General features: G+C 31.2%; 1 protein-coding gene across 16 annotated transcripts in view; it reads right to left on the bottom strand.

Moving 5' to 3' along the window:
- Positions 1 to 26,970, bottom strand: part of LOC127717605 (cilia- and flagella-associated protein 54-like) — a 79,110-nt gene that overhangs the window by 35,933 nt on the left and 16,207 nt on the right. For 12 of the 16 annotated variants that reach the window (XR_007989262.1, XR_007989270.1, XR_007989264.1 and 9 more), the window contains 20 exons: positions 26,179 to 26,321; positions 25,677 to 25,824; positions 24,012 to 24,167; positions 23,049 to 23,171; positions 21,847 to 22,156; positions 16,719 to 16,736; positions 16,191 to 16,208; positions 15,221 to 15,313; positions 14,649 to 14,775; positions 12,999 to 13,101; positions 12,604 to 12,615; positions 10,816 to 10,965; positions 10,229 to 10,297; positions 8,586 to 8,690; positions 7,837 to 7,934; positions 6,441 to 6,673; positions 5,783 to 5,970; positions 4,379 to 4,615; positions 2,026 to 2,255; positions 1,189 to 1,439 (listed from right to left, as the gene is read on the bottom strand). Coding sequence is in view for 11 of the 16 variants with exons in the window: in XM_052223394.1 (XP_052079354.1) it covers positions 1,189 to 1,439; positions 2,026 to 2,255; positions 4,379 to 4,615; positions 5,783 to 5,970; positions 6,441 to 6,673; positions 7,837 to 7,934; positions 8,586 to 8,690; positions 10,229 to 10,297; positions 10,816 to 10,965; positions 12,604 to 12,615; positions 12,999 to 13,101; positions 14,649 to 14,775; positions 15,221 to 15,313; positions 16,191 to 16,208; positions 16,719 to 16,736; positions 21,847 to 22,156; positions 23,049 to 23,171; positions 24,012 to 24,167; positions 25,677 to 25,824; positions 26,179 to 26,321 (2,812 nt within the window). In the remaining 5 variants the exon portion in view is untranslated. The remainder of the gene's footprint in view (positions 1 to 1,188; positions 1,440 to 2,025; positions 2,256 to 4,378; positions 4,616 to 5,782; positions 5,971 to 6,440; positions 6,674 to 7,836; positions 7,935 to 8,585; positions 8,691 to 10,228; positions 10,298 to 10,815; positions 10,966 to 12,603; positions 12,616 to 12,998; positions 13,102 to 14,648; positions 14,776 to 15,220; positions 15,314 to 16,190; positions 16,209 to 16,718; positions 16,737 to 21,846; positions 22,157 to 23,048; positions 23,172 to 24,011; positions 24,168 to 25,676; positions 25,825 to 26,178; positions 26,322 to 26,970) is intronic. The other 4 variants (XM_052223362.1, XM_052223411.1, XM_052223341.1 and 1 more) reach the window with 3 other exon arrangements.

Below are 26,970 nucleotides of genomic sequence, written 5' to 3'. Positions count from 1 at the left end.
GCATGAAAATTGATAACTGTGGATTCTTCCTGCAAATCTTCATTTGCTCAATTTGACTTAAAATCAACTGTACTATTAAGGCTAATACATTTTTTATTTGAAGTGTGAGTCTTAAGGGCATACGGTACAGTTTTCATCCCAGTGATTTTTTTTAACAAAAATTTGCATAAAAGCTATTTTTCACATAGCCAATTCAAATATATTATCAAAAATATACCTTCATGTGCTACTTTAAGAGATAAATGGGGTCAAAATTTTAGACATTTACTCAAAATTTCGTTTCTTTTTTGTCATTTCTATCCTTTGGATAGACATACTTAACCTTTTTGTTTCAAAAGATAAACAAAAGAGGATTTTTGTAAAAACATTTGGAAAATCTGCCTTATACAAGTATGCTCTAAATTAGTGTTACAATTCTTTGGAAATAATTAATTTTTATCAAAGTTTCATGATTTTAGAAAAAAAACTTCATTGACCTAATTTAAAACAATTTCATCTGTGATTTTTTTTTTTTTTTAAATTGGTACAGATAATCTTCATACGTAATCAAACCTAATGTCATTTTAAAAAAGAGAGGTCCATGAACTCGTTTTCACGTTAAATCAGTCTGCATGATAAAAATCAGTCGACAAATGCATCTTTTCACGATATGTCACAGTTTGACGTCGCAAAAAAAACATTTAACGTTAGCAACATCATTACCTCACATGTGATTGTATCGTATGCCCTTAAAGAATGACTTCCTGCAGACAATTCTGATTTGTTTTTTTTTCTTCAAACTAACTACTGTGGATTCATTTATTTTCGTGGGGACCAACTTTCATGGATTAAGGAAAACTTACATGTTCCTGGATATTTAATCTCGTGGTTTAGGGGAAATCTTCATATAAGCCTCAAGAAAATCTGTTATTCGTTGAATATTTGAATTCATGGTTCACCGGTACCCACAAAATCCACGAAAATTGGCATCCAACGAATAATAATGAATCCACAGCATGTATAAATATTCAAACTTTTTAAAATTACTTTGTTTGCACCTACAATAAAAAATTCCATTCATTTGGACTTTTGGAATAATAGCACATTCAAAGTATTCAATTGTCTCAGATGCACCAATTTTTAGCGTGTATATATTTGTATTCCATATGTTCTACCTGTATTAACTAATTATCAAAGGTATAAACCTACTTGTATAGACCCCATGTCCCATGGGATCAATCTGTGCTCCAGGGGATATCTTAGACAAGTTAGATTTGTCTATATGTGTCAGTAGTTGGGCGTGAAGATAGTCCTTAGCAGTCACTACACCTCCAATCTTCTGCATTAGTGACAGATAGTGAGATTGTGGTGGTCCTTCACCCTTCAGGCTTTTTACTTTCTTCTGTAACTGTCTCTGGGCTTGTACAAGTATAGGAATAACTTGTTCACCATAACGATCACTGAAGAAGAGAATATATAAGTCAGTACTGTTTCAAACATATCAAACTATCAAACTTGTATTCCATGAATTATTAAATTCTGGTTCTAAACATGTATATCTTAACTATCAAAATGTTGTTTCGAACTTGCATTGGCTGAACTATAGAACTGTGGTTTCAAACATGTATTTCATGATTAAAGAGTGGTTTCAAATATTATTTAATAAATTATGGAAGTCTGGTTTCAAACGTGTAATTTACAAACTATTTAACTGTTGTTCCAAACATATATGTCATGAACTATCAAATGTAAAATCCTTTTTTTATCAATTATTAAACTAACGTTATGAACATGCATTTCCTGAACTGTAAAACTGTGGTTTCAAACATTTACTTCATGCATTATTAAAGTGGTTTTTTTTTAAATTGTATTTCATGAACCATTATTCTGATAATAAAAACCTGCTATATACTTTTCCTTCATACAAACTTGTCCACTTGCAAGGAAATTGCTTTACATATGTTTAAAGATAAACTAAAGTTTTCTGCTGTTAAAAATAAATATAATCTTTAATATTAATTATTCAAAAAAAAAAAGGTTACTTACTTTGTAAGAGCACTAAACCTGAGGGCAATGTCTACCAACTTCTCCCATTTCTGTTCGTAATATAGCAATTCTATCACACGAAGAATCAGACGCTTCACCCAACGAATGTCTAATGAACTCATATCATCCAATGGATTTTCATGCTTTAAATTAGCTCCTCCTTTCTCGTTTTTAATGTCCCCTGTCCATGATTCAAAATAATCTCCCAACTTTGTGGCTTTTTTTTTGGCCTGAAATTACACATGTTTATTACTTATTTATCCAACTGTACTTGATCAAAATCTTCTCTTTGCAAAATCATTTTGCTTTGATTAATTGAAAATAACAGATGCACAAAACTTCATACTGATTTAAAAAATAAAGAACAATAATTGAAATTCAAAACAGCTGCACCATGAGCGCATGATACGCCCGGCTTTCAGAAATTTATGAAAAACTAAAGGGAGGTTATCTTAATAGATATAAACCAGTCACCAAAGTTTCATGAAAACTCCTCCAAGCACTTTAAAGATATTGTCGGAAAACTGGAAAATCACCCCTTTTTCATGAATAAAATCCCATAACTCAGAAACATAAAATCTAAAATTTATAATAATCGAAAGACAGCTTACGCCAATAGAAATAAACAATTCACCAAAGTTTCATGAAAACTGCTTAAAGCATTTTCCAGTTATTGTCTGAAAACTGGAAAATCACCCTTTTTTTTAATAAATAAAACCCCATAACTCGGAAATGTAAAATCTAAAATTTATAAAAATCGAAAGGGAGCTCATGTTAATAGATATAAACAATTCACCTAAGTTTTTGGCAAATTGGTGTAAGTGTTTTTGAGTTTTTGTCCGAAAACTGGAAAATCCCCCTTTTTTAATGAATAAAACCCCATAACTCGGAAACTTAAAATCTAAAATTTATAAAAAACGAAAGGGAGCTCACGTCAATAGATAGAATTAAAACTGAGAATGGAAATGGGGAATGTGTCAAAGAGACAACAACCCGACCATAGAGCATACAACAGCCGAAGGCCACCAATGGGTCTTCAATGCAGCGAGAAAATCCCGCACCCGTAGGCGTCCTTCAGCTGGCCCCAAAACAAATATGTATACTAGTTCAGTGATAATGGACGTCATACTAAACTCCAAATTATACACAAGAAACTAAAATTAAAAATGATACAAGACTAACAAAGGCCAGAGGCTCCTGACTTGGGACAGGCGCAAAAATGCGGCGGTGGTTAAACATGTTTTTTGAGATCTCAACCCTCCCCCTATACCTCTAGCCAATGTAGAAAAAACAAACGTACAACAGTACACACAGTAAAACTCAGTTTAAGAGAAGTCTGAGTCCGATGTCAGAATAGGAAACAAAAGAAAATAAACAAAATGACAATAATACATAAATAACAACAGACTACTAGCAGTAACTAACATGCCAGCTCCAGACCTCAATTAAACTGATTGAAAGATTATGTCTTCATCATATGAATATCAGGCACAATCATTTCATGCAAATTGGTTAAAGCATTTTTGAGTCATTGTGCGACATGTTGACGACAGACGGACAACGGTATACCATAATACGTCCCATAAATGGGCGTATAAAAACTGAGAAAAAAAACATTCTAATTCTATCTTGTCTATTCAAATAATAAAAATATGCTTCAGGTTAACTCAATTCAGGTAACTTATTCTTTGATCTACCTGAGTTCTGCCTGAAAATTTTTATATTTAGTAGCAAAGCTGTTGAAAAAGTCTATATATTTCATCTTAATTCATCCCTTGAAACAAAATTGATTAACACATGAAGAATTTTTGCTGTAACATATTAGTTGATGGAGCAACTGGAAAATAACTGTCACATTCTTGAATTTGAACAAGTACTTTTCCAGGAGAAAATGAAGTTTTCTACAATGAATTACAAATTACAATAAAACTAAAATGACAAGATCATGCAGATATTTCAACAATTTGCTGTGGAAATAATTATTTTAATACAATAGTACAGAATTGCTACTGATGACATATTTGCCTGAAGCATGTAAAAAAGGGGAGATTCAACAACTATTTGCGTCTCTCCCACTCACATTTGACTGAAAAAAAGAGTTGTTTTTAAATCTAAATCATAACACAAAACCAACTTTCAAACCATAATCAAATTTCAAATGCTCGTTTTTCTGATATTAAAGTCTTAGGATCTTCATTATGATGTCACTAAATAGGCGTTTTAGGTATCAGCAAACTTTCTTGGTTAATCAAGCAGAAACTCTAAATTTCAGCTTAATTTTGGAAAAAAGTGTTTCACTGTCTACCATAATTTAATTCTGTAAATGACTGTAAATATCAGAAAAATAAAATACCTTTAATGCTTGGGCTTCCAGTACATTTTGGAATTGGACCATCATATCCAAAATACTGTCTGCTGCCATGTACATTGGCAACCAGACAAGTCCTCTAAGTTCATCAATGGTCACAAGTCCTTCCTCTCCTCCAGGCTGAGAACTGACAGCTCTAAGTAAGGCTGTATGGGCACAATTCCATAAAGCACGACAGGAATTCTGTAGTAATGTCCAATGCTGCCCTCTATGGGCTAGTACCTAAAATATTTTATGCCTGAATGATTTATCTTTTCATAGATTGTTTCAATCATATGAAACAAAATTGTGTATGTCAAGACTTATGTCAAGAAGTAACCATAATGCATGCATTTCATTTAAATAGGCTACAGTTTTTTCAGTTATTCATTTTTTCATTTTATCTTAACTAAGACAATATTCAGGCCAACATCTGTACAATTTGCATAGTAATTCATAGAAGTTTTCTTATACTGTTTCTGTACAATTTGCATAGTAATTCATAGAAGTTTTCTTTCTCTGTACAATTTGCAAAGTAATTCATAGAAGTTTTTTTTATACTTTCTCTGTACAATTTGCATAGTAATTCATAGAAGTTTTCTTGTACTTTTTCTGCTCAATTTGCATAGTAATTCATAGAAGTTTTCTTGTACCTTTTCTGCACAATTTGCATCGTAATTAATAGAAGTTTTCTAATACTGTCTCTGTACAATTTGCATAGTAATTCATAGAAGTTCTCTTGTACTTTTTCTGTACTATTTGCATAGTAATTCAAAGAAGATTTCTTATACTGTCTCTGTACAATTTGCATAGTAATTCATAGAAGTTTTCTTGTACTTTTTCTGTACAATTTGCATAGTAATTCATAGAAGTTTTCTTATACTGTCTTGGACAATTTGCATAGTAATTCATAGAAGTTTTCTTGTACTTTTTCTGCACAATTTGCATAGTAATTCAAAGAAGTTTTCTTGTACTTTTTCTGCTCAATTTGCATAGTAATTCATAGAAGTTTTCTTGTACCTTTTCTGCACAATTTGCATCATAATTAATAGAAGTTTTCTTATACTGTCTCTGTACAATTTGCATAGTAATTCATAGAAGTTTTCTTGTACTTTTTCTGTACTATTTGCATAGTAATTCAAAGAAGATTTCTTATACTTTCTCTGTACAATTTGCAAAGTAATTCATAGAAGTTGTCTTGTACTTTTTCTGCACAATTTGCATAGTAATTCATAGAAGTTTTCTTGTATGCATTTCCTGCCCTAGTGGAATAGTTCCTGCTTTGCTTTTGTTTTATTTGTTTCATTCTTCTTATAATTTTTTTCTTTTTTTTTTCTTAGACAGTACCAAAGTTTCAGGATATATCACAAATAAAAGAAAACATAAGAACATCAGGTACCAAATACTTACAATAGCTCTGTTGAAGTATGCAAAGGATTTCTTCAGAGATTCCAGTGTAACTTTAGTTGACAATATCAATGTATCAGTATTCTTAGGCTGGACTTTAGGAGGGTCTACACCACTGGCCTCAGATCTGTATGTCCTAGGGGTGTCTTCCTGCTCAGGTGGGAAGAAGTACATTGGCGGTGGAGGAGCACCTATACAAGACAAACAATTGTTATATTTACATACTAGAGTACTGAAGTTTTTTTTTTCATTGGGTACATTGACAAATTTTAAAACTAAAGACCAAGTTGCATTTCTAGAAAAGTTATATACTCAAAATTAGTTCCAGATTGCTCTGACGTCTGACATCCATTTCTAGGATTTGTTGGGGTTGTAGGACGCCTGATTGAAGTCCATATAGAAAACATGGAAATCCAAGTCCCAGGCTTTGGCAGCAAATTTCTGTCTTAAAAAGGTAACATATCCATCTTAAAGTAGATAAATTATACATCTTTTGATTCCTTATTCATTTTATTCAACAAATATGTAACTTTCATTAACATACAATCTCCTGTAACACAAATGTATAAAGGCCTTACTACATTAATACCGACCTACAATGAAACAATATGTCCATGAAAATTTGCTTGATAAATGAACCAAATGATTTTATCCTGCTTACCAGTAGCTAAGGCAGCAGCTATTTCAATGCCAGTTGCTGTGGTCCTTGGTCTCTCATCAGCTAGATCTAGACTTTCATATACACGATCCTCCCTGCTGGCCTTCATTGCCCTCTGTAGTTCTTTCTGATCTTTCTTTGAGAGCTCACCATTCCTTGATGGTCCTCCTTCCCAGCCGACAATTAGGGTACCAGATGTCTCAAAAGTAAACCATTCTTGGTCTAGGAAATTAGTCCTGAAAATAATAGTAAAGCTTTTATACCTTAATCCGCTTTAATAGAAATGTATATTTCTTTTCAAGATGAAAATTCTTTGAAATGTACAAACGATGACTTTACATTAAATTTTTATTTCATTACTTGCTATGTATTTCTTTCTAGAAAACAAGTCTTATTGGTCATTATTGTATGTTCTATGATATTTACTTGAAAAGATACCACTTGATATTAGAATTTAACCTTCAGACAAATTACTATATTATAAAACAAATTGGTTTAACAATGACTAGTGACATGCTATGTCTTGCAAAGTATACCCTCACTTGCTTCTCTGAAGAAAATTCATGCTGTTGGTAATATAAAATTTGTCATCAAATAGGCATATCTGGAAATTACACAGGTACCCCTAGACATAATAAAAGTTCTAGACCAAATATCAAATTATTCCTTAACGCAGAAGCTGAGTTATATGTAGGGAGTATTACTGTAAATTCATAAATTATTGTCAGGTTTTATTAATGCAAATAATGCGACTCCTTGAGTATTGCAATAATAAAAACATTCTGATTTTGATATATATCTGTATGTAGCTTTTTCAAAAATCATAACAATTAAGGATGTTCGCTAGTCTGTTTCAAAATAACAAGCTTTTTAAAAGATTGTTATAAATTTAAAGTATATGAATAAAGGAACCAAAAAAGCAGAAAAAAAATGAAGGGTCCATCTGTTTGTTTTCGAGATATAAGCCGTTGAAAATTTGGCAGGAAATTATTATCTCTAGACTTTTCATACATTTAACATTGTCACCTTTTTTCTTTCTAAAACTATGAAAAATAAAAAGGAATTTAAAAGATTTTCAAATATGGCTTTTTATACCATATGTAGTAAAATTATGAAAACAAAAGTAGGGGTTAGCAGCCAAAATATTTATTAACACTATATGGATAAAAGCAGAGGATTCAGAATATCTGACAAAAATTAAAAAACAAGAGGAGCGAACATCCTTAAACTCACACTTTTGTTCATTCTTAAAAAATGGCAATAATAAATCCACAAAACAATTTCAGAATTTACAGTAGCTGGATGAAGGTGATTTCTATATACCATCCACAGAGAGGGACAATAACAGCAAGACATTTTTCATAAAAAATTAATTGAGAAGTACAAATATTTGACTTACTTATACAAATTACTACTGTGAGCACCCATCATTTTATCTCTGGTCTCCAGTTTGTGCAGGAAGTTGGAAAAGTGACTCAACCCTTGTATCAATGACATCTGCAAATTAAAACAAAATTCATATACATATAAACTTCTAAAATTACATTACATATATGTTTCATAAGATAACATATTTTTAATCTGCAGACAACATAAGCAAGGTATTGCATATTTATGACTTATTTCCCAATAAAATGCAAATTAATGACTTCATACACTTTCAATGACAAAGTTGTTAACTGCATGCAACCTGTAATGTCATAGTAACAGAATAAAAATGTCATTATAAGAATTATACACATTTTTTTATATTATAGAGTTTATAATATGTAGCAAGTAGATTTGGGTTAGTACTTATTAAATTCCAAAATATAAAAAACTGATATTTACCAAATAAAAAAACGAACAAAAAAGTCAAATGTGAATACGATAATAAACAAAAACAAATAGAAGGTATTTGTATTTGATTGATTGATTGTTAGGTGTTTAGCACCACTTTAGTGTTATTTGGCATTCAGTTTTTATTGGTGGAGGAAGTCTGGGTTTGTGGAGAGAACCACTGACCTTCAACAGGAAAACTGACAATCATCCCATCTGACATGTGCAGGGTTCAAACTCAAATCCTCAGTGTTGAAAGGCTAGTGATATATTAGAGGAACTATTAAGACCACTCAGCCACTGAGGCCCCTTTTTGTATTTGTTATTTACCTGACATCGCCATGGCATCTCATCCATACACCACCTCCTTAACTTCTTCCTCTTTTGTGACATCCTAAAGATTTCTGGGAAATATTTGGAGCAAGTATCGATTGCCTAAATGTAAACAAAATTAATCAAATTGAATACAAATGCAGGAGAATGAATTTATTTGAAAATTAAACTCATGTAATGATTGTAATTCACAAAAAGAAAACAGAATTCAACAATTTTGATTTTCAAAATCTTCAGTCATATTTATAGTGCTATTATATGTTGGTCAAAAGGAGCAGAATGTTGTTGTCCAGAAAACATATTGTGGTATCATAAATTTCTTTAACATTTGATTTATTTTCTATTTTTACTTTTTTGATTCGACCGTCACTGATGAGTCTTTTGTAGAAAAAACAAGCGTCTAACACAAGGGTCTGGAAACGGTCATATTTGCCAGTCATGTCCTAAGATGAAAGTATTTGTCCTAAACGAGTAATTGGGATTTAGGACAAATTTTATTTTTTTACAGAAGTAATTTCGGTCATTTCATTGACTCAATGTTTGAAATCGGATTTCTTAGTCGCCATTTTGCACTTGTGATAACTTGTTTTTGTTTATAATCCCTTTCCTGTAATTAAAACTGCCACTACAGTAGTTTGATAATCCTGAGGGCCCTCCTAATATCTATATCAATGCCTCCGGGAAACATTGGCTAATGATCGCTAATCACTTTTTACCTGTGGTTTTAATTCACACCTGACAGTGATCACAAGCTCAGAATAATATCTTTAAAACATTAAAACTCCCCGACAAGTGTATTCATTATTTATTTACTTTTCATCAAAGACAGTCATCAATTCTGATTTATAAATTAAATCTAAATTTACGTAGAAAAAAGTATTTTTTCATGAGTAACACATGTGCTTTATTTACTATGTAATACGCATGCGTGAAATTGTCTTCAGCAAATTTAATATTTAATCGTAAAATGCAAATTGATTTCATGCTAAATTAAACGAGTGCAACTATTATCTGTTATATTCAAACACTTTTAAAGGTAATAAAATAAAAAAGCCATAAAAAGCCGGTGATTTCCTGTCAATTTGATAAACAAAACAAATCCCGGAAATGAATCCGGAATTATTCGTACATTAAAATATCGCAAACTTCCGGTTTTAACTTTTGTCAAATCGAAAGAAACGTAAGCCATGTCTGAGAAATTAACCATTTTGAGTCATTAAAATCATTTTAATTTTAGACTGTTGCCTTCCCTAAACTGTCCTTCATGGTAATGGTAAGACATTTACTTAGTAAATGCGATGAAACAGCAATACAAGTTCGCCATGTTCGTTGATGCTATGAATATAGTCAAGTTGATATCGACAATTTGAAAAGGGGCACCAACTTTTCAAACATCTCAAAATGACCGAAATTGTCTGGAAAAATTTCCGAATCCTTGGTCTAACATACACAGATTGTATTCTGGTATCTATGATGAGTTAATATAGAATATACCTAAAAGCAAACACAAAGAACATTGTAATTTTTTCACTGAATAGGTAATTTTGCAATTTACAAAACTCGGCATGTTGTGTAGACACCTGTCTATTGTTTAATGGCATATTTATTTATTATATAATTTGTGAGAATTTTAATGGTACCTTCACTTCTGCTTCTTCTTGAGCCTGTCTAAGAACATCATTGGCTATCCTAGCAGTGGATGCCATTGGCTGAAATACAGAATAACAAACAATTCATTATACTCCAATAGCTTTACTTTTAGCACTTGAAAATTGATGAAAATGTGTAAATATGAACTGTTTCCAGATTTTATACAATACATCTTTTTTTTTCTATTGTATTGAAGTATTACAAGTGGCAAAAGAAATTAATGGACGAATCCACCTTTTTACAGTCAAGTGTTTCTTGTTTGAATCATCAAATATATAGGTAAAAAAAGTGTCCAGCCTTTTCTAAGCTTTAATAAAAAATTCAAGATTCTCTTCTAACTTTCTTTTCAAACTGTGGTTGGCCGACACATTTTTTTCATTTTTTCCATAAATTGTGAACACTTCCAGCAAAATAAAAGAAATTAGATTAAAAGAAAATAATTTGCTCTTAAAAATTAGGTTGGGTGGGGATAAGAATCTAGGAATTTTCTTATGGCCTTTGTAGTGGATTATTTTGGAAACTGAGAAGTTTTCTAGTCATACATAATTGAAATGTCATTCTTATAAGATCACTTTACCTTGTATTTCATTCTTTTCTTTGCTTTATTAGGAGACTGTTTGGGAAGTTGTGAAGCTTTAGAGCCAGCCAGCTGAGAAGCAGCCTTAGAAGTACCAGCCTGTGACACCATTTTGGTCTGTTTAGATGCATCAGCTGCTCCAGCACCACCCTGTAATACCATACAAAATAATTAAGTTCCTCTTCTTTAGGTACTGAAATCCTTCAAATATTTGACGATCACTGCACACATGTGTGAGATTTACTTAAAGTTAATCATTCTATTATTTACAATTTTTTTTTTTTTTTTGCTTTATAAACTTTTACAATTTCGATCAATTTTTTATATTTTTTTCATTGTTTTATCTTATTTTTTGAAATATTAAAAACCACAGCCAACCAAACTTAAAAATTTTAATGAGGGGAGAAAAGACATGTTGACTGCGGTTCTAAATATTTAACTTATAATGTTAAGTTGTTAAGTTACAATATAAAAATTGTTTTTCTTGTTTTAGCTGACAGTAAATGTTGGGACTTATCATGTAACCAAAATTACATATAATGTCATTTGGCTTAAATATTGAAGAATCAATTAGTAAAGATATCAGCATTTCATGAACTAACACCATTAATAAAATCGATTTAATGCACTAAAAATGAAAATTCAATAAATTCTTCCACAAAACTTATTTCCGGAAGTTTCGAAAATTGCAATTTCAAGTAAGCATAGAATAATGGAAAAAAAAAGTTTCTGAAATTGTTGTAATTTGGTTCATTATTCTACAAGTGCAACTAGATTTGGTTATGTATTGACATATACAACACAGCCCAATAAACAACCCCTCAGAAAGTGTCTTCTTGCCACACAAAAAAAAAGTCATGTTGACTTACTAGTATTTCAATTACTAAGTCAACCTAAAAAAAAATCAGGAACTGCCTCTTTGAACTTTTAAACAATAAACGTTTTAGGAGTTCTAATGAAGTTATCTTTTGTGTATTACTACACTTCTCTTATTAATATAGTATTAAGATAAACTACACACTCAGACATTGTAAAAATATACATTTTGTCAAAACTACACTATAGCTGTCACACAAAAACAAACTTGACACTACTTAAAATACAATCAGATTAAAAAAAGATTAGATATTATATTTATAACTTTTGCCATATTCCATAATTAGTCTCTTTAACAAAGTAAGCCAATTCACTCATATTAATATCATAAATTATATTAAGACATTTGATTTTGACAATAGAAAATATCTCTCCAGAAAGCATCTTAAAAGGAGAAAACTCAAGAGCAATAAGACAGGACATCGACTGACAATCAAGTCAGGTTCTTTATATTTGCAGTTTGGGGTAATATTGCTCTATCTGGCAATTTAAGATCAATATGGATATATAAAATTATCTCCCTTTGAAATTTTTGAATGAAATTTCAGTTTCTCATTTTAATATCATTTGGAAGTGCAATCTAAAATTTTGAAGATATAATTAAGAAGTGCTGCTGAATATAATTTTGCAAAAAGGTTTTTAATTTAGATATGAAAAAAATATAACTCCCTGAAATTCATGATAAAACTTGAAATTTGTTTACACAGAAATGTTTAATTATGTTTCATGATATTCCATGTAGAGGTTTAGATTGCATTTCTAAATAATAAATGAGAAACTGAAATTTCATGAACATTTTTCAAAGGAAGATAATTCTTCATAGCCTGATTGAGCCCCTAACTGCAGATACACAGAACCTGAAAAACCCAGCTACAAACACTTTTACACATACATATATATATATATATATACCTGAGGCAAAAACTTGAGAGGAAATAAAATTAGAATATCAATACTAAATATCTTTCTCATTTCAAATTCACTAAATTTTAAAACTATTCTGTCTTTTAACTAAACAATTTTTTGTTATGCTATAATATGTTTTAAACTATAGTTCAAATAACTGACTCATGGAGATTCTCCAACTATGAAATATCTAAAAGTAAATAACTGTCTTTATAATACTCTGCTAGTCATTCGAGATGACATTTTTGCTGAGAGAAAATGAAACTATTTTTGCTTTACTTTGTTATTTATTGACTTTATAAAATACATTGTAAAATTAAAAGAAAACAATAAATAAGTAAAGATTTCTAAACAGTGCTGAGTTAACTTCAACTTGACCCTTTAACCTCTGTAAAATGTACCTTGTCTTTACTATATTCTGCCATAGCAACGGCAAATCGTTTAGGGTCCTCCTGTGATCCTGTTTGTCCCTGTTGCTTAATTCCAAGGTAATGTTCATTTCGCCTGAAATATTAAATTAGATCAGAAAATTAAGCGCTACATATCTTTTAATCATTCTACTAAAACCTAAAAATCCAATTTTGTAAAAAATCCTTTTCATGAACAAAACCTGTAGAAAATAATGCTACAATTCCTCTATCCTTGTGTACCCCTTATATACCCCTTTATATATACATGTGTGATCTTTAATATTATAATTTTGGCTTCTGCTATTCCCTGCGGTAAATTGAAAAAGTTCAAAATTTTAGTGAAATAAAATATCATTAACCAAAAATATGGATAGTTGTCTTATGACTTTATGAGAAAATACTAAAATGTATTATTATATTTCTCAAACTGAAGCCAATTAAAAGATGTAAAAATAGTACAGCCATATTTAACATATTCCATATTATAAATAGTATTTTGAACAGATATATCATGTTAAGGTCGGGTATTTGCGAAAAATACCAGTCGAGAGAATGTTAAATTTCGCGAGCCGTAAGGCGAGGGAAATTCATTCTCAAGACTGGTATTTTTCGCAAATACCCCTCAAGAACATGCTATATCTGTTTAATTACACCGAATGTTAACGTACAAAACGCATTGATGATCGTGACATTACAAGCGTCCAGTCGGATAGAGTATATTTTGGCAAATACCACGGCAGAGAGGGTAAAAAAGGCATATCCTTTTTGCATATACCCCGGCGCTGTTTAAAAATGAACGATATTCATTTGATAAAAGTAAATTGGTGAAAAATACACTGGCTATCAACCAATCAAAACCCAGGATTCTTACATAAGGTGTAATTAATTTAAAAATACTTGTAGCAAAAGCATCTTCTCACCAATGAATATCAATATATTGCAGTATCATAAGTGGGGCCTCGGTGGCTGAGTGGTCTAAGTAGTCGAACTACTGTATCACTAGCCAGTCAACACTGAGGTTGTGAGTTCGAATCCCGCATGTGCCAGGTGCACTTGACTCCAATCTTAATTGACTAGGATTATCAGTTTTGCTACCGTAGGTCAGTGGTTCTCTCTGGACACTCCAGCTTCCTCCACCAATAAAAACTGACCACCACAAAATAGCACAATAGTGTTGAAAGTGGCGTTAAACACCAATCAATCAATCAAACAATCAGTATCATAAACATATTTAATGTTTACATCAAAATGGTAAAATGTTTGCTGTTAAAGATTTTTTATCTTTTTTATTTTTAGTAGTAAATTCTATTTGAATGAAAAAAGTAGACTTGAGTTTAAATATTGATTGATTATTTGGTGTTTACACCAATTTCAGCACTATTGGCAATTTCATGGTAGCCAGTTTTTAGTTTGGAGGAACCACAACCAGCAGAAAATCTGGCAATCCTAATCAATTAACATTGAAGCCAAACATACCCGCCTACCTAACATGAGGGGTTCAAACTCACAACCTTAGTGTTGACAGGCTAGTGATACAGTAGATAAACAACTTAGACCATTCGGCCACCGAGGACCGCAAAAAATAAAATAGTAACCAAATAACAAAAGTAAAATAAAAAAGACTTCTAAACTTCAGTATACCTTGTGAGAGAATTAGTAGTTTCTTCACACCAATCTACAAGTTGAGTATACAATCCTTCTGTTAATGCTTTCTGAGCCACTTGTACAAAATATTCTAAATACTTTGGTCGCTTCCTAAATTTCACAACTACAAATGGAAAAGTAAACAAAGGCGTTACTGGATGCAAGTAGACAATAGAAAAAACATCTTTTAGTACATCAAAAAGCTAGGTATTCCTCAATTTTTGGAGATCCAAAAACATTAATCATTCAAAAAGGGATTTCTTTTATTCTCAGAATGTTATAATATTAAGATTATCATATGTACTCTAACATTCAAACTTTTCCATGGATTTCATTTTATGAAACTTTTGATTTAAAACGCCTTGAATGCAGTAAACAAACATTTCAATAAAACTTAATAAATTTAAGATATTTAAAATCTTCTTTGATGGCTGCCAAGAAACAAATAGGGCAAGACTAGTAACTTTTACTTGAAAAAAAAATATTTACAAAGCTCTGGAACAACTTTTGTCTATTTTCTTTTCAACAAGGTATTTTCACTCCTTAAATATTTTAAACACTATATTTACCTTCTCTATAAGCCAATTTACTTGGCAAGTAAGCAATGTAGGCATGTAGGACAACAGGATCTTCAAAGCCAGTCAATTCATGTTCATAATGTGCTGCAAAAACAAAAAAAACTTTCAACACCCTGAATTGCTATTTGTAGACCCCTCCTAAAAAAAAGGTGTTGCAAGCAATATCTTATCCCCACACCAGCTGTACTTGTGATTTTTATTTTATTTTAAAAGTACTTTAAGTCTGATATCTATGGCTTTTAAATGTAGATATGGGCCTTAACACAACATCAGTGCAAAATGCATGCGAGTAGTAATATAGGTTAAGACGGCACTTTTTTTTATGTACCTTATAACAAAAATATATATCCATTTTTTTGTTTCTCTTCTACTACATTAAGTTGCTTATATCTGAACTTAAATGCAGAACTTGACCAATTTAGCTTCAAGAACGACCAATATATTTTTATCATTGAGTAAAAACACAGTTGTGTTTCCTGCCTCCCTACCTATCAGATGGTTGAGATAAAAGTAATAACAGTAAAACATAATTGTTGTAAGAACATGTTTTATGAAAAAAAAAATGAAACTGGTTGATTAATAACAAATGAACAAATATTAAATAATCAGACAACATGCCAGAACTCAATGATATTTGTCTTTTATATACTGCTGAATGAATGTACTTATGGTAAAGACTTCTCCTCTGTATATAAATTTAATCCAAGTCAATTCTTTTGCAGATTGCTACAGAAAATGTTCAAATTATTGCTAGCTGTTCAAAAATGAAAATTGCTCAATTTGGCAACTTTACCTATTAAGATTAGAATAAGATCTCCTGAGCAATTTCCTATTTTTTTAACAGATGTTGCCACAATTTGAAATAAAAATGTTTCTTGTAAGTAAAATTGTTAACAGAATGATGATCTTTGCTGTAAAATATGAGAAAAAAAACAGAACCAATTTCAACTTGAAAACATACCCTCTTCAACAAAAACCACTGAAAACAGAAAATGTTCAAAATATTTCTCAAATAGTTTGGTTTCACCTATAAATATTAACCTATCGACACTAAGTTTAGTTAATCAAAAAACTTCAAAAACAGTATATTTCTAAAACTTAATGCCATAAAAGTTTAAAATCACCACATTATTTAAATCAGATATAATCTAAATTAAAACATATGATTACAGTATCTCAAATAGTATATATCATGAAAACACAGATTTAAATCAACACATATCATAAAAACACAGATCTTAATTAACACATATCATGAAAACATATATTTAAATGAATGCATATCATGAAAAACACAGATCTAATATATAAAACATTTAAATTGCTACAAAACATTATTATAGTAACTGTTAATTCTCACAAAAACTTCTAATTTAAAAACTTACTGATTTGAAAAAAATAACCAAATTATACATTTTGTATATTGCATGCTTTAAAAAATCAACAAATGAATAATAATTAAAAAAAAAAAAAACACAATAAAACATACCCTCTGTCTCATACTCAGCTACAATACACATTAAACAGTTGTGACTTGTTAAATACAACATTCAGAAATTTTTTCAATTGGATTAAACTTATTAGCAATTGACAACTGGGCATACATACAAAATCATGAATAAGTCAACTGTCGATTTACGAAAACTTCCAAGAATTTTAAACAGGCCAAATAAATCTTTTTTGCTTGACATAATAGTGTGTAGCTATTGGTATCGTACAATAAACTGGTACACTCCATCTTGAAATTTTTTTTGTAAAAAAAGTAGGTTGTGATAGGTACTCTGATGATGTTGCTTAGATTCTAATGACTTGAAAGAGTTAGGGAATTGGGAGTCTGTTCAATTTTCTACATAAGGAAATGCCTGTAACAAGTTAGGAATATGACAGTTGTTTCCATTCGTTTGATGTGTTTGAGCTTTTGATTTTGCCATTTGATAAGGGACTTTCCGTTTTGAATTTTCCAGGCCACAATTAAAAATATTTCAGTTTGCCCAAACCCGACCCATGATGACTGGGTGTGGGTAGGTAGGTAGGCAAATTCTTTTTTTTTTATCAGAATTTGCATGAAAATATTAAAACAGTATATTTTTTTTTTTCGTCAAACCTTTGTAGAGACAATCAAAAGCCATGAAAAACTGTCTGCCATTTTCACGTTTTACTTCTTTACAGGGATGTCACTAGGTTTTGAAGTAGCAGGATTAATAATTAAAGTAGCAGGCAAGGATTGCGGACGTCATAGACTAGACATTTTTTTTTATTTCTCAGTATTAATAATTTCACATACTTATTACAATAAAGCAAATGATGAATTGGACTGTTGCAGGCAAAAAGGTGAACTCTTTAAGGATGTACTTTGGTGAAATTAGAAAAATGTAGAATTTAAAATTGATACTATAAGTCAGAAGACGGCGAGGGTTTTTTTTTTCTAAAATGGTGCAAAAATCCTGCATTCTGGGGGCTCCTGAACTCTAATTTTTTTTAATGATGATAAGGTAAATGAGCAGCAAGATGGTCACATATTTTCTATAAAGTTGATCACATAAATATTATTATCACTATAACAAGACTTTCAGCTAACAAGTAGTTGAAGTTGTTTGAGGAAAATGATGAAGGATGACTCTGTAAGACATGGTGATCATTCAGGAAAAGATTCAAATTTGATCTTATTAGTTGAAAATATTTTTAGTTTAACTGTAGACATGTAATTATTCAAATAATTCGAACCCATAGACATTTTTTTTTATTTCTCAGTATTAATAATTTCACATACTTATTACAATAAAGCAAATGATGAATTGGACTGTTGCAGGCAAAAAGGTGAACTCTTTACGGCGAGGGGTTTTTTTTTTCTAAAATGGTGCAAAAATCCTGCATTCTGGGGGCTCCTGAACTCTAATTTTTTTTAATGATGATAAGGTAAATGAGCAGCAAGATGGTCACATATTTTCTATAAAGTTGATCACATAAATATTATTATCACTATAACAAGACTTTCAGCTAACAAGTAGTTGAAGTTGTTTGAGGAAAATGATGAAGGATGACTCTGTAAGACATGGTGATCATTCAGGAAAAGATTCAAATTTGATCTTATTAGTTGAAAATATTTTTAGTTTAACTGTAGACATGCAATTATTCAAATAATTCGAACCCATAGACATTTTTTTTTATTTCTCAGTATTAATAATTTCACATACTTATTACAATAAAGCAAATGATGAATTGGACTGTTGCAGGCAAAAAGGTGAACTCTTTAAGGATGTACTTTGGTGAAATTAGAAAAATGTAGAATTTAAAATTGATACTATAAGTCAGAAGACTTCAAGAGCATTTAAGTTAAGAAGCAAACTAATGGAAAGAGAAAAAATGATCAAATCTACAATCTGCTTTAATTTTGGTATATGACCTTTTATGAGTTATTAATTGAAGTATTATATATGGAAAAAAAATGGGGGTCATGGGGCAAAATATTTTACCCTGTATCGTAGGAAAAAACCATTTACCCTGTATCGTAGGAAAAAACCAGAGTCCAAACTTCTGACATAAATTCCAAAACCTGACCTAAGTATATCCTTAAATGCATAATCATGCAGGGCTCACACTACTTCAGAATCATAGGGAGAAGTGACTTCTCTTTTTGAAACTGATAGGGAGAAGTGCTCCTTTGCACACTGTGCTACAATGTTTGGTTTTTACTTCCTATAGTACAAAGGGTCATATGTAAATAATGTTCTTTTTATATTGTTCAATTCATATCTGAGTATACAATTAAAGTAAAAGTTCAAATTCAAAGTTGTTTAAGTTTAGGTTCTTGTGAGAAACTACCAACTAAATATCTAGCACTAAAAAGATTTTTTTTTATGACAAAAAGATAAAAGAAATTATAATATATAAATCACAATTCAATTAAAAAACTATCTTGTTTATCATGTTTATGAAATTCAGTGTTTCTCATCAAAAGATATACAAAGTTAAGCTGGGCCATATATATTGATATTAGTATTATAGTCCCAGAGTTAATTAAGCAAGTTTAATCAATATTTTGAAACAATCCATATATATGGAATTATATACATTAATCAAGTAAATCTAACAAATAGTCTGTTAATGCGTGTGGAATGCGCAATTTTTCCATTTGGGATCAATTTCCTTGTCAGCTGTTCCATTCATGCGTCCGTAGTTATTATTGTAAAAATACGGATTTCGGTCATAGCTGGTCCGTTTCCGATCCGTAGTTAGAAAACAGTTAATGGCGGATGAAGAAAATTTACAAAAATAAACGATGTTTGACAAGCTATTTGGAAAGGAATATAACGTTTTTAATGCAATAAATGACGTCAGAGTAATCTCGGACTATAAATGGATTAAACATTTACTGGAGGCAATTTTTATCACGTTCAAATGAAGTAACAAACTTGTTTTGTCGCCGAAAGTTAGATTGATGTACGATCTCGTGTAACAAGTACCGGAAGTGAATGAAGTGATAAAAAGTTGTCTTTTTATTAAATAATCTGCTTCACACTGTAAAGTCAATGCTTAAATCTCTGTTCTTCAGAAAATGAATCGTTTATGTCTGAATTTCTTTAATTATCAATGTTTCATCGACTTGGTAAAAAATGAAAACTTTGTGAAAATATTATTTTTGACAATTTTGAAGTAGCCGGCGCCAAAGCAGAAGTAACCGTTCGTTAAATCAGAAGATAAAAACCGAGAACATCGAATATCGATTAACTGCGTCTCTAACAAGCTTTCTTTTAATCTTATTCACAGTTACTTTCAAACGCAAAGACGACGAACATTAAATTTTATACGATGACGGAGCGGACACGAAAAAGATCCGAAAAAAAAAAAAAAATCTTCAAAAAAACGGCAAAAAAAGAATTTGAGTCGGCGGGTTTTTTTTGGGTCGGTCGCGTTTGGGCAAACATACAGTATTTTTATTTTGGCCCCATAGAGTTGGGTTTTGTTGTTATTTTACTTTTTCCATATTAGGTCTCACTTTGCGACATATATATAAATAATAATAATATCAGTAAAACCCAATTAAAAGTAACCAAAAATAAAATAAACAGCTGTGCCATGAGCGCATGATATGCCCGTCGCTTTTTCAAAGAATAAAGTTCCATAACTGCTCAATGTCATATCAGAAATTTATAAAAAAAACTAAAAGGAGGTTATTTTAATAGATATAAAAAAGTCATCAAAGTTTCATGAAAACTGCTCAAAGCACTTTTGAGTTATTGTCCGAAAACTGGAAACTCCCCCCTTTTTTATGAATAAAATTCCATAACTCAGACATGTAAAATCTAAAATTTATAAAAATCGAAAGGGAGCTTAGGTCAATAGATATAAACAATTCACCAAAGTTTCACAATAACTGCTCATAGCATTTTTGAGTTATTGTCTGAAACTGGAAAATCCCCCTTTTTTAATGAATAAAACCCCATAACTCAGAAACGTAAAATCTGAAATTTATAAAAATCGAAAGGGAGCGCTTATCAATAAATATAAACAATTCACCAAAGTTTCATGCAAATTGGTTAAAGCGTTTTTGAATTATTGTCCGACATGTTGATGACAGACAGTCAGACGGACGGGTAACGATATACCATAATAGTCCTGTAAACGGGCGTATAAAACTAATAAATAAAAAACAAAAATTAAAAACTCTTCCATTTCCATAACAATTCACACAAACAAAAACAAAAGCCATGAAATTTATGCTAATGCAATGCACTCTGCATCTTTTTAGAGGAGTTAAACTTCTATGATGTTAATGATACTTAATAATATGAACAGTACTTGACTTAAGCTATTCAAACAAAAGTAACACAGCTTGTTCTTTTATATTGCCAAACAAATTTAGTATTTGCTATTTAGACACCAAAGAGTGTTCCCAATGCTGACTGTATTGATCTTTATTTTTAATTGTCAAATCCCAAAAATTCTTAATTTCCATTACCATATTGCAAATCAGGACTTTGGTCAATGAAATTTTTCTTGGCGTGGTTTAAAACGCAAGTAGAGGGTACAAATGTGGCAATTAAAAACAAGAAAGTAAGAAAAAAAAAGATAGCACCAACAGACAAACAATAGTTCACAAACCCTACACAGAACACTTAAGAATGAATCAACTAGAACACCACTAAATATTAACCAGGGGTGAACTCATCACTTTTAATTTGATGTCCAACATAATAAAGCAGTTTATATGGGACTAACATGTTATCTTTGGAGGTGTTGAAAAAGTCATTTTGCCATTTAAACAAACACTCAAACAAAAAATATCACCACTTAATGCACAGTTTCAAAGGTTACACATATAAGCCACAAATGCACTGAGCTACTCAACCATTAAAATCATGATTAAATCAACCTACTCTGTTTAGAAAGGTTACACATATAAGCTACAAATGCACTGAGCTACTCAACCACTAGAATCATGATTAAGTCAACTTACTCTGTGTTGAAAGGCTATACATATGAGCTACACAAGTGCAAATCTACTCAACCATTAAAATCATGATTAAATCAACTTACTCTGTTTAGAAAGGCTATACATATGAGCTACATAAGTGCAAACCTACTCAATCATTAAAATCATGTTTAAATCAACTTACTCTGTTTAGAAAGGCTATACATATGAGCGACAAGAGCCTTAAGTTCCTCGTTCATGACTGAATCTTGGTCATCCTTGCCAGCCCCAGGGGCCTTCTTCATTTTTTTCTTCATCTTAGCCAGTGGAGCAGATTCCCCTTCATTGTCCCCAATCTGGTCAATTGGTCTATCTTTATCTGGACTATCTGGCTGTTCTTTCTGGTCCTTCTTTCTATCTTTCTTCTCATCTTCAGCTGTTTCTAAAGCCAGTAATTTCTTACCAGCCTCATTAAAGTTGTTGGCTAAACCTTTTTGACCCCATGACCTCAATACCTATAGAAAGATAATACAGCTACTGTGTATTCATGTATTTTCATGTGTACCAATTTTCGTGGATTGAGGTAAACTTTTACTTTCTTGGATATTTTATTTCGTGTTTTAAAAATTAATGCATATATTCCTATAGAAAATTTGTAATTTGTTGAGCATTTAAATATGTGGTATATCTGTAACCACGAAATTCTTAAATGTGTTTATTCTGATTGTCTGAAATAGTTTCCATGAATGTAAGAAAGTCTCAAGCACAGTTCAGCATGATGCATTCAAAAGAAATCATTGTAAGAATGTAAATTGTACAAGAGTGCTGCCAAGAAATCTCAGACAACCAGCAGTAAGATGTTTGGTTACTTACAGGTTTTTCAGGGAACTCTACCCTCTGGTGTCTATATTTTTACTTTCATGCACTTTTAGAAATTCTTCAACAACAAAAATCTCACTATTTTCATTAAAAATTCTGAACATATATTTATAACAAATCTTTTTCTTAAAAAATGTTGAAACACAAAGCAGAAGTCTGTGCATACTCCTCTTTTAAAATTGGTATAACAAGAATGTGTCCATAGTACACAGATGCCCCACTCACACTATCATTTTCTATGTTAAGTGGATTGTGAAATTGGGGTCAAAACTCAAATTTGGCATTAAAATTAAAAAGATCATATCATAGGGAACATGTGTACTAAGTTTCAAGTTGATTGGACTTCAACTTCATCAAAAACTACCTTGACCAAAAACTTTAACCTGAAGCTGGACAGATGGACGGATGGACTGACAAACGAACGAACGGACACACAGACCGAAAAACATAATGCCCCTAGGTGGGGCATAAAAATGTCTACAATAAATAAAGATATATTCCAACTAAGGGGTTTTCACAGGATCTTACCTTGGCCATGTGATATGTAATACAGGCTGTCATGTGATGTAAACTATCAGCTATATTCTGTTGTCTCTTTTGACGCAAACCAGTTGGTATTTCTTGAAGAACAGCATGGCATCTTTGAAGTACCTGGGAAAAAGATAACTACATGAAAATCTTATTAGCTTTAAATGATCACAAATGAAAAGGTGGAAATATTCATTTGTTTTTTAAAACTTCAAAACAAGAAGGCCTCCAGGAAAACCATTTCTAGAAGGAAGGCCTTGACCTTTTTTTTAACTTATATATATTCCATTTTCAGTTGCCCATCCTGAATTTGCATGAAATATTTGCCACTAAATGTTAAGGAAAGATTCATCAATCTCAAAGAGTGGCACAAACTCCGCAGGTAATAAGCTGTCTGTATAAGAGCAAAAGGAATCCAACAATCTTTTAATTGCAATATAATTGTAAACTAGAAAATCATTGATTTTTTTAAAGAAGGCAAATTCATTCATCCTCAAACTTCAAAACAGTGCAACTATTCTCCCGATTGGCCCAGGCTGTCAACCCATTATAAAATATTAGTACAATAAAGTTTCCATACAACGACTATATAGCTATATGACCAAGCCTCCCTACCAACCCAAAGTTTGATCACTGAGTCTAAAAAATTGAATTGCCTTTCCAATTAAATCATTCAAGAATTAGAGATTTATGCTGTATGAGTAGACTACAAATCTTAGTTCTGCTGGATTATTCACTCAAATTTGTAATAAGAATGACCAAAATCAAGTGAAAAGTTGTCAGAATATTATAAATTACAATATACGCAAATCTGGATTTGACTTGGTGGAAACATTTGTCAATACCCAAATATAAAAATAAATAAAAAAATAAAAAAGAATCCTGACTGGCTGACCCTTTTATATGACTGGTGACAGGAACTAAATAAATTTTATTCCACCTAAGATTAAATAAGTATCTGACCTGGATAACAGCCACTGACGGTATCTTGTAGAATATAAGAGGAGCTAGCAGTCCATAACACTGAACAACACCTTGTAAAGCTAAGTTAGCTTCATTCAACCATCCAGCCATTTCTATAGCTACAATCATCTTCTCACATTCCTTTAGTCTTCTTAACTGTAAAAATAAGTCAAAATTAGTATAAATATATGTTATTTAAGAATTTGTTATGAATAGCAGCTATAGCTACAAGAGTAAATAAATATGAAATATACAAGTAATTAAAAAATTGGGATTAGGAAACAAGAGCAGTGCTCTTATTTAAATCCATCTCCCTACCAAGATTAACATTGTACATGTAATATGAAAGTTGTGTCAAATTTCTTACTAATACGGGAATATTTTTTTTGTGCCAAATATACAATAACTACCTGTATCAAAATGCTTACACTTGCAACAATCCAATTTTCTAAAGCTTCCAATTTATTGTATATTATATCATTTGTTTTCTTTTTTAATGTTACTGGTTACAGGTTCTTTAAAGTAATAAAGTTTAATAAATCATTTTCCGAATCCTCTTACTCAAATATAAATAAAGTAAAGAGAAATAATGTGGATTCAAGATATCTTAATATTTTCCTTTAGGTTTTTGTTTTTTTTTTTATTTCAAACCAGAAATTGTTTTTGGTTCCGGATGAGAGTTGCCAGGTTTATTTATGCATTCTTATCTGTCAACTATTCTAAGATTGTGCAGTCAATTCATCAAAATGTCAGTAAAATGCGAATTCTTTTCAATTTTAATAGATTACCTACCATACTTTGACTGTCAGGACGACTAAATATTGTCTTACTACAGTTGGGTGTCAAGATTAGATTTTTGAATACTACCACTTTTTGCAAGATCAGCTACATTTACTCCAACAAACAATTGAAACTGCGAGCTACTGCTCACTGATGATACCCCCGGCCAAATACTTGAGGAAGTTGTTGAGTGATGAATCTGAAAACGCATCACACGGTATAGCTGACTTATATAAACCCCGAAACCAAATTTCAGAAATCCTTGTGATGTAATTCCTGAGAATGATGCGACGAAAAAATATTCATGGGACAGATGGACGGACTGATGGGTGTACGGATGGATGGAGGTATGGATGACCAGACAGAGGTAAAACAGTATACCCCACTTTTTTAAAGCAGGGGTATAATAAATGAAGACAAACAGAATATTTCACTCCATAAAGAGGATCAATTTAACAAAGTTAAAGAACAAATGATTTTCCTTCTTTAATTCTTTAACAATTTATACACTGTTCTGTTGGAATTTTTCTTGGCTCTTCACAGAATGACTAAAGATGTTAATTTACCATTCCAAAATTTTGACATGATGGGCAGGTCAAACAGCAAAAAATTATTTTTTATAGATTTCAAAAATTGAATAGTTTTCTTTTACTTTACATGTCCAACATGTATAGAGCTTTACTAAACTAACCCTAATTTTAGTTATTTTAGATCAAGCAAATAATGTGGATATTTCGAAAATAGAACAATCTCATATATATTATGAAATATTGCATGCATTTGAAATGTTCTTATGAATAAAAAGAGATATGGGGTAATGTGTCAATGAGGCAGCAACCCAATGAGGAAATGACCTTTTGAATAATTCAATTCTATATTACTCACTTGTCCTTTAAGTAAAGGTCCTCTATCATTGATGACATCACAGAAAAGTTGTCCCTCTCTTACAGCAATATCTACATTGATGAAGATACTGGTCAAGAACTGTCGTAACAACACAGGGGAAGTCAGGCATACAACTTTCTGGTTTAATCTGAAATAACAGAAAAATCATAATCCAGTATAACATGTCTGAAGTAAAAAAGAAAATATTGTTCAGTGTTATATAATAATTGCAATTGTTAATAATTGATTTTAATTCTTTCTTTTTTTGTTTGTGTGTCAAATAACATTTTAACATAACATTCAGTATGATTATTATTGGTGTGCATTATGTGACTGACTGTTTGTTGTCTGATTAATATCCAGTTGTAAATTGACACTTTTTCTATTGTTGAAGGCCACATGTTGGGAGGAGGTTATTACGTGCATTATCACTGATGTTAACAAAACATTTCCTTTCATTCATATTTGAAAAATAGCAAAAAAAATAGAAAATCAGGATTACTTCATCAGATCTATAGCAAATGCTCCCTCTGATTGTGTATTATAGGTCACTCTCTGTGGTTCAGGAGGTTCAGCAATAAAATGGTCCCATAGAACATTACAGGCCTGTTTGGCTATGTCATAACATCCAACCTGGTAGGCAATCTACAATAAAATTGTACATATATTAATAGTGCATTTTCAAATTAAATATATGCATTCATTATTGCAAATCTTTAACTACCAACATTATTGCATCTTCAATTGATTTGATTTTGATTTTTGGTGTTTTAACGCCACTTTTTAGCACCGCTTTTGGGCTATTTTGTGGCGGTCAGTTTTTATAGGTAGAGGAAGCCGGAGTGCCCGGAGAAAACCACGACCTTCGATAGGAAAACTGACAATCCTTGTCAATTAAGATTGGAGACGAGTGCACCTGCACAAGCAGGGTTCGAACTCACAACCTCAGTATTGACTGGCTAGTGATTACAGTAGTAACTACTTAGACCACTCAGCCATCGAGGCCCCGCATCCTAAATTGATGTGATTACTAAACATTGTAGTAGAAATTAATTTGCCAAAATATGAAATTTTGTTATTCTTGTAAAGTTCATTCTGTTATAATAATATAAACATCCCGTTCATTTCTGATTCAATACAAGTTAAAAACATATTTATTTTCTCACATTTAAGACAAAGCAATTCCCTTTTTACTACCATGATTTTTTGTTTGCCAAAAACAAAACAATGAGAAGAAAAAAATCTTCGTTATAAATTTTCCATTCAAGCCTTTTGTTTGTCATAAAATTTATGT

The sequence above is a fragment of the Mytilus californianus genome, unplaced genomic scaffold, assembly GCF_021869535.1.
Source record: "Mytilus californianus isolate M0D057914Y unplaced genomic scaffold, xbMytCali1.0.p SCAF_1, whole genome shotgun sequence".
NCBI lineage: Eukaryota > Metazoa > Mollusca > Bivalvia > Mytilida > Mytilidae > Mytilus > Mytilus californianus.
This window is presented reverse-complemented; position numbering and strand designations above follow the sequence as displayed.